Below are 12,165 nucleotides of genomic sequence, written 5' to 3'. Positions count from 1 at the left end.
TAAATATGAATAGAAGATCAGTTAGAAAATACCAAATTTATTTATTTATTTCATTTTATTTTTGGAATTAAAGAAAAAAAATAAAAAATTTATTAACCATAAAAAATATTGATATAAGATATGTTAAAAAATGGAAATAACCCCAAATTTATTTACTTATTTCATTTTATTTATTTAAATTAGAAAGTAATTTATTTTAATAGATTAAAATGTGCACAATTGATTTATTACTTTGTTAATTATGGATATATTAAAGTTTTCTATTAGACAAAAAATAAATAAAGAAAATAAAATTAAAAAGAGTAATAAATATATATAATTTAGTTATTTAATTATTTTTCATGTAAAATATAGTCTCACAAAAAACACATAATTGATCGATTTCTTTGTTTAATTGTAAACATATTATATTTATTTTATTTTATTATTAAAATAACTAATGGAAAAAAATAAAAATGGATAATCAAGGAATGAAATTTAATTATTTTTATTATTTTCATATAAAAAATAGTACTAAACAAGGTTTTCAATTTTTATTTTTAAAAATAGTTTTGATTTTTTAATTAAATGTTTTTTCAAAAATAAAATATAAAAAATATAAATCATATTACCATTTTTTTAGAAAGTATTTTTAAAAATAGTTTTTGAACATAATTTTTCTTTATTTATAATTTAAAATAGAAAATAATGCTAATTTTCAATTAATCAATGAAAAATCTAAATTGTTAAAATAGAATTATTATGGTTGCATGAATAGTAGTGCAATAAAGACAAAAAAAACTTATGTGAAAGGTTATTAGGTATTTTAGTCCCTCACTGTTTTATATCCTTAAAAGGTAATATATAAAAATTTGAAGGATATACTGATCTTTTAACATCTTATATCATTTCCATCAATTTATATATATATATATATAATATATATATATATATATATTAATAAATGGATCATTTTGATCCTCATTCTTAATTTGCAAACAAAATGTAAAAAAAAAATATATATATATTTTAATAAATAATGTTGATCAAGATTTTTAAGTACAAACCGGAAAATGGACGACTGCAGGAAAAATAGGAAAGGGCACCAACTACTCCCTAATATTTGGATATTCCAGAAGCCCAAGGAGGCTTTGGTCAAAACACAGCAAAGTCTTCGAATTCCAACCAATTAGCTAATGACACCTAATCAAGGCCCCATGGTCCTGACCTTATCTGATCCACATTTCACTCCCTATAAATAAACCCTTCGATGAGGGTTTCGGGAGAATTCCATTTTATCTCTCTAGAACGATTTTTCTCTCCCTAGCCGCCCCCATCAGTAACCATGCCTCGCCGAAGCTCAGGTGAGTTTTCGATTTGATTCACCTTCTACTTCTTCAGATCTACTACGTTGTTGATTTGATTTTTGAAGTATTCTGTTTGAGCTTGTTTGGCTGCTGAAAGAACTGGGGAAACGAATAGGAAAAGGGGAGGAAAATGAAATAGTTTGTTTTTACATTCTTTAGTTTACATGAATGAAAGATCGAAACGATAAATCCGAGATTTCTCTGGTTTGTTTCCTTTGTTCTGTGTTCCCTTTTTTTTTCTAATATTCCCTATCAACATTCCCCTTGCTTTTAGGGTTTTGTGTTGATGCTTGTTTGAAAAAAATGGAATATGCCCCTTTGGTGGTCAATGAAAGAAATATGTGTATAAATATTTTTTTTCTTGCCGCTTTCCTACATTCTCTGTGCATCCAAATGGGGACTGTGGTTTTGTTGCGCAGTTCATACTTATTTTTTCCGTTGAATGCACTTACGTTTTTTTGGATTAATTTCTCATTCTTTTTAAGGTTTAAGGTTTCGTCATTTGGTTTCCAGATAGAGGCTTCCATTTTTTTTCTGGACTCACTCAAAGTGATGCCTATTTATTTAAGATATGGCTGTTTATTTGTTTATTTTTATTAATCTCTTTTTTGTTTCCTTTCAACTTCCTCCAGAAATAATGACATAGAAGAAACTGGAAAGTTGTGGATTTTTATGAGAATATTTAGAAATAAGAGGGAAAAGATGGGATAAAGAGAGAAAAGAGAAGTTTTTATCAAGGATATCTTTGTTTTTCATTTATTTCCAATTTTGTCGTGATGTCCAGCTGAGATTCTTTATCCTAAGTTTAGGGCTTTGGAGGATCAAAAGATAACCAGCAAGCACCAGAACCCATGTAACATAGTTATTCAGTGGGCAAGGGACAAATGAACATGAATGTGAGCAAACTATCCATGTTAGGTTCAACTGTTTTTGTAGAAACCTCATCCTTCCCCTTGGTCCGAAGTATGAAAGTTGGGCACACTTAATAGACATCTAGGCCTAATAGCCCAAAATGTTGCACTGCAAACATGGACACGAATGCGTGTGACATTGATTTTAACTTCAATTAATTGTTGAGTTTCTTATTTGTCATCTCATTTTCAGATGTTCTGGAAAGATCTTTTTTGAGTCAAAGTTTGACTGTATTGCTCAACTTGCTTATTTTCTTTTCCCGACTTTGATTAGTTAATGCTTTCCACAATGTCCTTGTGATGAGACTTTTGTGGTATTAAAAATTTTAGTTAGTCCATTTCTATGATGTGCTGAGTGATTTTTTACTTTGTTTGCCTTTGCCTTTATATATGTATTTACATATTCATGTATGTATGTATATAATTTTGTTCAATATCTTTTATATTATTGTTGTTTTCCAGGAAGACCTGCTCCCCGTCCTGCATCTCGTCCAGCACCAATGCGTAACCCTCCTCAACCAGGTATTGTCATTGTGTGTTACACATGGAAACAGTACTTAAATTTCAGTTTGTAATTAACAATGCAACCTAATATGTCTCTTTTAATCTCCATTGGAGAAAAGAAAGTAGTTGCCTCTTGAGCCAGTTTTAACTTCTATTGTATCTAGAAACAAAGTGTAATGTTAAACAACCACTAATAGTAATAGCTGACATAAAATTTTATGCATCTTTTTATTTATTTGTTCCCTCTGCAAAAAAGATGTAAACAGTGTCCAAACAATTCTAAAAACCAGGCCCAAAATTCACACAAACTAAGCAAATCATCAGAAAAAAAAATTTATGCTTTTGAAAACAAGGTTGTTGTATTTCATATTAAGAGTAAAGATAAATTAATTTATTGAGTCCCAGTTTAAGGTGAAACTAATTCATGTATTTTATTTCTATTAGTTTGTATTTTTATGTATAATTCCATTTTTTTATAAGTGTATATTTTTATAATTCAATTTTTTTTTACATGATTTGGTTTTAAGTATAAAGATATGTTTGAATCGTAGGGTCTTCCATCTACATAGATAAGATTTTGGGAGGGTTAGGCATTGGGGTCTTGTCCTCTCTTAATGAAGCCTTGCTTGGAAAATAGTGTTGGAGATTTGATTTGGAAAGGTGGTTACTTTGGAGATGGGTTATTGTGGCAAAGTTTGGGGAAGAACCTAGGGGATGGTACCTCATGGGGTTGGGAAGTCTTTAAAAAGTGTTTTTTTTTTTGCTTGGGAGTTGTTTGGGAAAGGTACCTGACCTTACATCACCTTAATAGAAGGGTTTGTGTGTTAACTAACCATTGCTGTTTATGCATGAGTTTAGAAGAATCGGCTAATCACATGCTAATTCATTGTGGAAAGACAAGGGGTCTTTGGCAATTGTTGTTTTTTCTCTTTGGCTGTTTTTTTTTAGGTCCTTATACATTGTTGTTTGCCTATTATTAAAAAAAACAAAAAAGTTTGGACCTTAAGATTGCAACTTGGGTAGGTACGACACACCTAACCTGAAGTTTGGGGTGGGTGGGTTGGGTGTAAACAGGATAGAGTCAAGTTTGGGTTAGAAAAATACTAGCCTAAGGATATTGGGTTGTGGGTTAAAGGTGTGGGTGATCTGCTGAAACCTGAACCCACATGTTATTGTTTATTTATTATTATTTTTAATTATATTACTTATTATTTTATTGAAATATAAAATTTTAAAAAAAATAATAATGAAAAAAGCTCCTAACATTTGCCTTTGAATTGGATTAATGAGTTTATCATTCTTGTTTAAATTACTGAAGTATTTTTAAATAATGAAACTTGAGATTAGTGTTGTCATTTATATTAAATTAGTAACTAATGATTATATCTATGAGACATATTTGCCTTTTAAAATTGTAGTTTATAATATGATTTATATTTTTAGCGTTAAAATCATTATTTGATTTATTAAGAGATTCTATTATAAGCCTTTTGTTTGATAATTCATGAAAACCCAGGGAAACCTGTTGGAACCAGAGTTGCCTGAGCTTGGAGTGTGTAGAGAATTTCCAACCTTACTTTTGGTTTGGTTTAGTTTGGGGTAGACATATTGATAGGCGGATTTGGCATGGGTTAGACTTCTAGCCTGCCAAAAGTGCTACCCTATTTGGTCTTGATGTCACAAATGCTCATAACCAACCTTCATCAAATCCAACTTCTTCAACTGAACCTTGACCTAAATTTTTTTTTATATGCAACTGAACCTTGACCTAATGATATACACATTCTTGCTCTGAGCATTGCTGCAACTTCTGCAAATCAATAGAAATGCAACTGTTGTTTGCATCTTATTCCTCTCATCCTTTGCTTTTCACAGATGGCTCAAAATACTTTTCTATTCACCTTCTCTAAATCCTCCTCTAAACAAAGAAGAATAATCCTCATCTCTGTCATTGTCCTCTCTTTATGGAGGGAGAGAGGAATGGGAAAAGATTTGCGATTTCTTATTTGTAAACTGGGGATAATCATTGTATGTTACAAATATTGATATTGTGCTTTAAGCTTCCAGCATGACATTAAGACACTAAAAAACTCATGTATCCTTTCTCCATTACGCTAAATTTGGTTTTTTTTCCCTTGTGTTAAACATTGAATTTGGGGGCTGCCTGAACCATTTATCATTCCATTTGACCAGTCAACTTTACTTGTTTTATTGATGCAGTGAGCCATGCGCCTCCTCCAGCCCCTGTTCAGGGTGGTGGTGGTGGATCTATGCTTGGTGGGCTTGGTGCAACCATTGCTCAAGGTAAGTGACATTTTCTGATATCTCTATCATTTGTATAGGCATGTAGTTTAATCATAACACATGCATTCTCCTTCAGTGAACAAATCCAAGCACAAATGTGACACACTGTCTCTTTCTCTCATATCATTGCTCAAGGTATGGCTTTTGGCACGGGAAGTGCAGTGGCACATAGGGCTGTTGATGCTGTGATGGGGCCTCGCACTATTCAACATGAAACTGTGGCCTCTGAGGCAGCTGCTTCATCAGCACCCACCATGAACAATGTTGGTGGCTCTGATGCATGCAATGCACACTCCAAGGCATTCCAAGATGTATGTACAAGTTTTCCCTTTTCTTCACTCTGCAAACTTTTATGTATCATCGTATGAAGTTGCAGTTATAAGTTTATTATTATCCATATCTCTAAGGCCATTGCCTATATACATATATATATATGTATGTGTGTGTGTGTGTGTATTCTAGTGCCTAGCTCAGAGTGAATCAAAGCTATGCCACGCATAGCACCAACAAATATCCAAAAAACCAATCTTGAAAAGTTGAAAAAAAGAAAAGGGAGTACAATCCTCTATTAAGTTAACACAGCATATTTTAAACTTAATGTGATCCAAAATGCTATATAGGTTATATATTTCAACAGCTTATTAAATTAGAACACATCATTCGTTATTAATTTCCAATGCAATCTAATAGTACTACAAAGGTGTGCTTAAGATAAGCATACCAATTTGCTTGTGGCAGCAGGGTCATCTAGATTCCCATTTTCTCCTTCTGGAGGAGCATTCTGGTGCATCATATGATAAATCTATGTCAAATGAATTAGTTTCAAGCTGATCTATGTTTTTCTTCTTATTCTTTTGAGATTGCAAAACTTAAAAAGGTAAAAAGATTGGAAATCCCAAAGAATAATGTAAATCCTACCGTAGGGTTTACTTCTATGTAGTCCTATAATGTATACTTGATCCAAGAAATGAGTTTATTTTTAGGTTGTGTTTTTATCTTTCAAAATCATGAAAATTGAAAACCCAACATAGAAATTAAGAGGCCTAAAAAATTTGAAAGGAAAGAAGCTCTTCAAACTACAAATTGCTTTTTGTTTTTGAACTTCTATAACAAGCTGTAAACAAATATCATACATGACTTCTTATGCTTCCCTGTCTGATATTTGAAATCAAAATAAAATGAAAAGCCCGCTTCCTTTTTCTTTCTTGCTTGTTGGAATTGTGTGATATTCCCATCTTATGTCTAGATATAATACATTGAGCTTGGATAAGATCCTGATGCCCTGGTTTACATGTATTTGAAATAACCTTAGCCTAAAGGAAGAAGGGTTTCTGAACCAATGCTTTAATTTTGCAGTGCTTGAACAGCTCTGGGAGTGACATCAGCAAGTGCCAGTTCTACATGGATATGTTGTCAGAGTGCAGGAGGAACTCTGGTTCTATGCTCGGTGCTTAATATCAGGCTCCCAACTTTTCTGGGTTCCTAGAACCTTATTTTATGCTCGATTGCCAGAATTTATGAAGTGGCACTTAATTGACTCAAAGCAATAATAGTTGGTGGCTGCTGCTGAAGATGGCCCATTGACTGCTTTTATGTTTTAGTTCCATTATAAAAGATGATTATATCTTTTATCAACATTTAAAAATTGTGATTGAATGGAGGCCAACTTTTCATAAGTATTGGTGATTTGAGCATTTGCTTCTGGTTTTCGAATTTCTAGTATCTGGGATGATATGCAAAAGTTTAGTCATTTCTATTTTAGCTTAAGACATGAGTCTGCTAATTTTAAGAAATATATGACGAAATGAGGATGTGTGATAATCTTATGCCTTAGTTTTTGCCTCATGACCAAGCCTTAAAGCAATAGTGCTAAATGTTATTATAGGGTTTTGGTTCGAGTTTGTCATTGTATGCAGTAGATATCACTCTACTTTTTCATTTTTAACTTAAAATCAATTATTTTATGTCAACATTTGATGTTGACATTGAGCGTAAAAAGATAGGATTTTGGAGTTTTGTATATCAGTGTGGTTATGTCATGCTGGTGGTAGTAGTAATTCATCAAATTTTGTAATTGAATTTTTAGGTGAGCAGGTTGCATCTAGTCAGAGGCCTTAAGCGCACACACGCACATTATCTGTCTCCCACAATGCACAAGCCAGGTATCGATTCGCGTGCTTCATATTCCAATCTCACTAACAATTATACATAATATCCCATTTTCGCAAACAATCACACAGAGATTCCTATTCCACGTACCCAACAAGAATATCTTAATGATTATTCGTAATACTAGCAGCTAATCATCACAATCCACCCTTCAAGAAGGCGACGCAGAGTCTCCTCCAAGCCTCCCTGTCTGCCTCACATTCTTGCACCTTAGCCCTCACCTCCTTAGCGAATGATTCCTACAACAAAGCAAATCTCATAATTATAATAATAATATGAGAATGAATATGATGGATGGACGGTTGAAGGGGAGGGGATTGATGGGGGGATGATATGAATAATGAATGAGAGCAGACGTACGATGATAAGATCCTTGCGAAGGAGACGGTCGATGAGATGGAGAAGAATGTCGGTGGTGTATTCAGGGTGACCTTGGATGCCCATCATATGATCTCCATACTTGAACATCTCTATCCCCGTCTTCTCCGACCTTCCTATAATCTCTGCTTTTGGTGGAAGCTCCCTCACTTCGTCCCTGTGGCATTCGATTATGGAAAGTCTCGCTGGAAGCTTTAGCGTGGAGAAAAAGTTGGATGATGATGATGATGATAAATGAACAGTCCTGAATCCAATGTCCCACCCGGAGCCCGCCCTCCCCGTCTTTCCTCCCAGCGCACGTCCCAGTATCTGCCCCACCCCCACACATTCAACACAAAAAATTAGTCTATTATCACCCTCCTCCAATTCCATCCGATCACATATCAAAAAAGCCAACATTGAAAATCAGGATGTCCAAGTTAACCTGTGTGCATGGCCCCTCACACCCCCACCATGCGACCATAAAAGCATACGACGTGACTCCCAATTTATTAATGCCACAATTGGACTCACTATCAACAGCTAGGCATCCACATCACTCAGGGACAAATGTATTTTTCCAATGACCCATATTTTTTTGGCATTCATTCCCAAAAACTTGTGATTCATGTGCTCTTACCACTTTCTCTGTCTATATATATAAAGCAACCCGCCACCTACTTATGATAGATACAAGACAAGGCAAATATAAAATAGAATGGGTGTGTGAGATATAACTCAGATATTTCATATCAGAAGTCTTTGATGACTCCAAATTTTTATACCCACACTACAGGTGAAATATTATGTAGACTGTAGAGTTTAAAGGAATATAAAACATTATTCAATTTAATTTTAAGTGGTCCACCACCATTCATGAGATGAAATAATTAGAGTTGGGAGTGGACGTGTTTGTTTGTTACCATTTTGTTGGGTGGCAGTTGAAAACGAAAAGACGTATTCCTTCAAATTTGGGGGGTTAGAGATGGAATTGACATTGGACCACCCTCTGGTTCTCTGTGGGGATTAAGGCTTACCCAAACATTTCCATCCTCACCACTCACACCTAATTCTTTTGCCCCACTGCCTTCTTTCCTTCCTTTGCCTTAATAACCAGAAGATAAGTTACTTATAGACATATATCAATTATTGAGTTATTTGATAAAAAGGGTCTTTGAAATTTAACCTTCTACAATTTTTTTGTCTCATTTGGACAAAAATACTTATATTATTTTCTTGTAAAAATAAGGTAATGTTTATTTTTTGACTGAATAGAAAAAACCAAAATATTTAGTTTTTTCTATTCAATTAAAAGTAATCTGTTGACATCATCCAACATAATTAAATCAAACTTATTAATAACAAGTTCACTTTAGTTATATTGGATGATGTTAACAAGTTACTTCTAACTGAATAGAAAAAATCAAATATTTTGGCTTCTTCTGTTCAACCAAAAAACAAATACCACGTAACTATCTTTTAAAATCTATATGTAAATATTTAAAATGGTAAATGACATTTATATAAAAAAATATTATTTTTTAAGAAAAAATATGAGAACGGTTAAATTCACAATTTAAAAATTATTTCATCTCTCTTAAACAAACATTTTTTAATTATTTATATTTACAAAAATAAATCATTGATATTATAAGTGGTGATATTACAACTATGTGGATACTACTATACATTAGGCAGAACCTAATGAAGCAATAATTAGCCCAACTAGTGACTCACAACTACCCACTATTATGCTTCACACCCCAATATGTTTTTAATAATTGAATTCGCACATTTTTCAGTCCCTATTCCATAATGTACACATGGTCCTAATCTCAATGCTTACCCTAACAATCGGTGGATGTCTCACTCGCACCCAAACTTTCCGTCTCACACACTACACCCTACTACCCCCACCCCCTACTTTCTTGATGAATTCTCAACCCTTCATACTGAGTCTCTCACTAATGGCCGCATTGCCTCCGCAGCCGCTTAATTTATTCATTCAGTTCCCAGTTATGCCCTTCTCTCGTAATAGCTTACTATCACATATCACACCCTCCCGTTCTCGAACCCAGAAGCCAAAGCCCATGACATTAGGAAAAGACAAGAAGGGTAAATTAGTCGTATTCAATGATCATGTCCAGCTTGCAACCGGCTTTGCCTGCCTTTACAAAAAAGGCTGGCAAAGACACAAACACAGCCATTTCTTTGGATGCAAAAAACCCTTTGATTAAGTGGAAAACAAACCCAAAGCATTAAAAACACAATGTTGTGTGACCCTGAAAACAACTCAAAATATTATATTAGAACAAGCCCATTTTAAGATGAAAACTAATTTCAATGTTTGGTTTAGGATAATGTAAAGAAATATAGGAGTACCTGGTGCCCGAAGCAAATACCCAGAACCTTCTTCTTCATGATGTCGAGTTTCTTCAAGAGGTCGATGAGCCTACAGATCCAGCCCTCATCGGCGTGAGCATCGCTGCAACTTCCGGTGATGACAAAGCCACTGTATCCGCCAATCTCATCATCATCGGGAAACTCCTCAAGTGCAACTCTGTAGACGTCCCATTTCTCTCCTTCTTCCCCCAGCATTTTCACGAACACCCCATAGTACCCTCCGTACTTCTTCTTCACGTACTCTGAGTCCTCTGCGCACAGCAGAACTGCGAATCTCTTCTCCACCATCTCCCCTTCTCCCTCTCTCACACACAAACAAACAGTGAAACTGGGTTTTCCTCTCTTCAATCTTTGAGAGAGAGAAACTGGGAGATAGAGGGGGTATTGGTGGTCTGCTGCTGCCGCCTCTTCTTTCTGGTTCATTTTGCGGATGAGCGAGCTGTCTTAATATAGCCTGGTTGGCATTTTTATTGACCCTTCTGTCCTTCTTGGGCTGCTTTACCTAATTACCCTATTTTGTTTCTGACTTGTCTTTTGCTCCTTTTCTCCCTTTTTTTATTTTTCTTAATTGTTTTCGTGGCTGAATCCACTCGTCTTGGAACATTTTTGGTAAATATTTTTCTTTTGGTAGGTTAATTATATTTATTATTTTCTTCCATTCTTATACTAATTAATGGTAAATAGTAAATGGTTTGTTTGAGAGTACCTTGGACATGATAGGTAAAAAATGTAAAAAGGTAATAATAACATCGGGTTTTTATAGTATAAAGATATATAAATGGATATAGATATAGATATTCTCTATTAAATTTTTTAGAAGTAAGAAAAGAATTATCCGTTTGACCTAAAAATCATTCTTCAATAATACTCAAAGGAGGAGACCCACCCACCCTCTGTGTGGAAACAAAAAGATATAAAAGAAATTAGCAAGATGATGATGATGATATATATATATATATATATATATATATATATATATATATATATATATAATGACATAAAAGCCTTGTATTTGTATAATTTTTTTATAAAATAAAAATTAAAATCATTAACTTCTTATAATAATTAATAAGTAAACAAATTATTTAAATAAATATATATACAAGATAGTCAATAAAAAATGTTACAAAATCCCCCATTCTTCGGGGGTGTCCTCAGCCCCGAGGAACATGTACTTTGATGAAAAACAACTTTTTCAATATCAATAACTAATTTCATTGTATAATTAAGATCTAACGATTAATTTAGAAGCGATGAGATCGACATAAACCTATGAATATAGAATATTCTATTAAAAACAAATCCTAATGATTCATTAAGTAAGATGGCAAAACAAACCAGATATCAATTCATTTGCTTTGAAAGATCGTTGGCTAACCTTACAATTGAAATAGATATTGAAAGAGTAAATGTTTGGCCACGAAAGCTTTATTTTACCAAATTACTCTATTTTTTGAGTGATCTGAAATGATATATATGCAAATTGATGGTTGAAAGAAATATACAAATTTAGGATTTATACTTTAGAGTAATGAATAAGAAAAATATAGTCATATATGTATATTTTTTTTTTTTAACTTTTTGCTGAAAGTAACTTGCTTTAGAATTTCAGATCATTTGTTTTTGTTTTTTTTTTTTTTTTTTACTTTTTATTAACTTATTATTTATTTTTTTAATATTTATTACTAAATAGAAAAGACAAAATATTTAACTTTTTTTGAATAATAAAAATAACTTATTGGTTTTTTTTCACTTCTTAGTACTTAATAGAGACAAAAGATTAAAAAAAATATTATTTTAATACTTAATAATACTAAATACTATTCAATTTTAAATTCTATTTAGAATTAAGTTAAAAAAAGAAAAAAAAACATCACCATAATTTATAAGACAAATTGATAATTTTTAATATGTGATGAATATCTTGGGAAAGGAAAAATATGCAAAGGCCTAGTTTGTCTAGACTATTATATGTAGTACGTATTATATGATTTCATTTGAGATTGATTTTAGATGCCTTCAAGCCACTATCATTATGATTTTTAATACTATTATTTTTGTTAACACATAAAAATTGATTCTAAAAATGTGACCCTTTTTATTTGCAATTTTGTGAGGGGTCAAAAGGTAGAAGTTCAAAATGGTTTTTTTAAAGAAGAATTATCATTTAT

At 32.8% G+C, this 12,165-nt stretch overlaps 2 protein-coding genes across 2 annotated transcripts; one reads left to right on the top strand and one right to left on the bottom strand.

Moving 5' to 3' along the window:
• The first annotated feature begins 1,258 nt into the window (after nt 1-1,258).
• On the top strand, nt 1,259-6,832 carry LOC117911280 (uncharacterized protein C6C3.02c-like). Its single transcript, XM_034825581.1, has 5 exons — nt 1,259-1,343; nt 2,720-2,779; nt 4,982-5,065; nt 5,201-5,376; nt 6,422-6,832. The coding sequence occupies exons 1-5, from the start codon at nt 1,325-1,327 to the stop codon at nt 6,518-6,520; spliced, it is 438 nt and encodes a 145-aa protein (XP_034681472.1). The 5' UTR covers nt 1,259-1,324; the 3' UTR covers nt 6,521-6,832.
• A 371-nt stretch (nt 6,833-7,203) lies between these two features.
• On the bottom strand, nt 7,204-10,402 carry LOC117911279 (gamma-glutamyl peptidase 5-like). Its single transcript, XM_034825580.1, has 3 exons — nt 9,974-10,402; nt 7,595-7,921; nt 7,204-7,473 (listed from the first exon to the last, which is right to left on the bottom strand). Exons 1-3 carry the CDS (start codon nt 10,280-10,282, stop codon nt 7,372-7,374), a joined length of 738 nt encoding a protein of 245 aa, XP_034681471.1. The 5' UTR covers nt 10,283-10,402; the 3' UTR covers nt 7,204-7,371.
• Between the last annotated feature and the right edge of the window lie 1,763 nt (nt 10,403-12,165).

Source organism: Vitis riparia, chromosome 3 (genome assembly GCF_004353265.1).
Source record: "Vitis riparia cultivar Riparia Gloire de Montpellier isolate 1030 chromosome 3, EGFV_Vit.rip_1.0, whole genome shotgun sequence".
In the NCBI taxonomy this organism is placed as follows: Eukaryota; Viridiplantae; Streptophyta; class Magnoliopsida; order Vitales; family Vitaceae; genus Vitis; species Vitis riparia.
Note: the sequence above shows the minus strand (reverse complement) of the source record. Positions and strands in the feature narration are given on the sequence as shown.

Excerpts from the sequence above, each read along its gene's own strand:
- LOC117911280 (XM_034825581.1), top strand. Across the intron at positions 5,066-5,200 it reads TGGTGCAACCATTGCTCAAG|GTATGGCTTTTGGCACGGGA; the intron begins GTAAGTGACATT and ends TCATTGCTCAAG. Across the intron at positions 5,377-6,421 it reads ACTCCAAGGCATTCCAAGAT|TGCTTGAACAGCTCTGGGAG; the intron begins GTATGTACAAGT and ends TTAATTTTGCAG.
- LOC117911279 (XM_034825580.1), bottom strand. The coding sequence starts at position 10,282 with ATGGTGGAGAAGAGATTCGCAGTTCTGCTGTGCGCAGAGGACTCAGAG. Across the intron at positions 7,922-9,973 it reads GTATTTGCTTCGGGCACCAG|ATACTGGGACGTGCGCTGGG; the intron begins GTACTCCTATAT and ends GGGGTGGGGCAG. Across the intron at positions 7,474-7,594 it reads TTCGCAAGGATCTTATCATC|GAATCATTCGCTAAGGAGGT; the intron begins GTACGTCTGCTC and ends GCTTTGTTGTAG.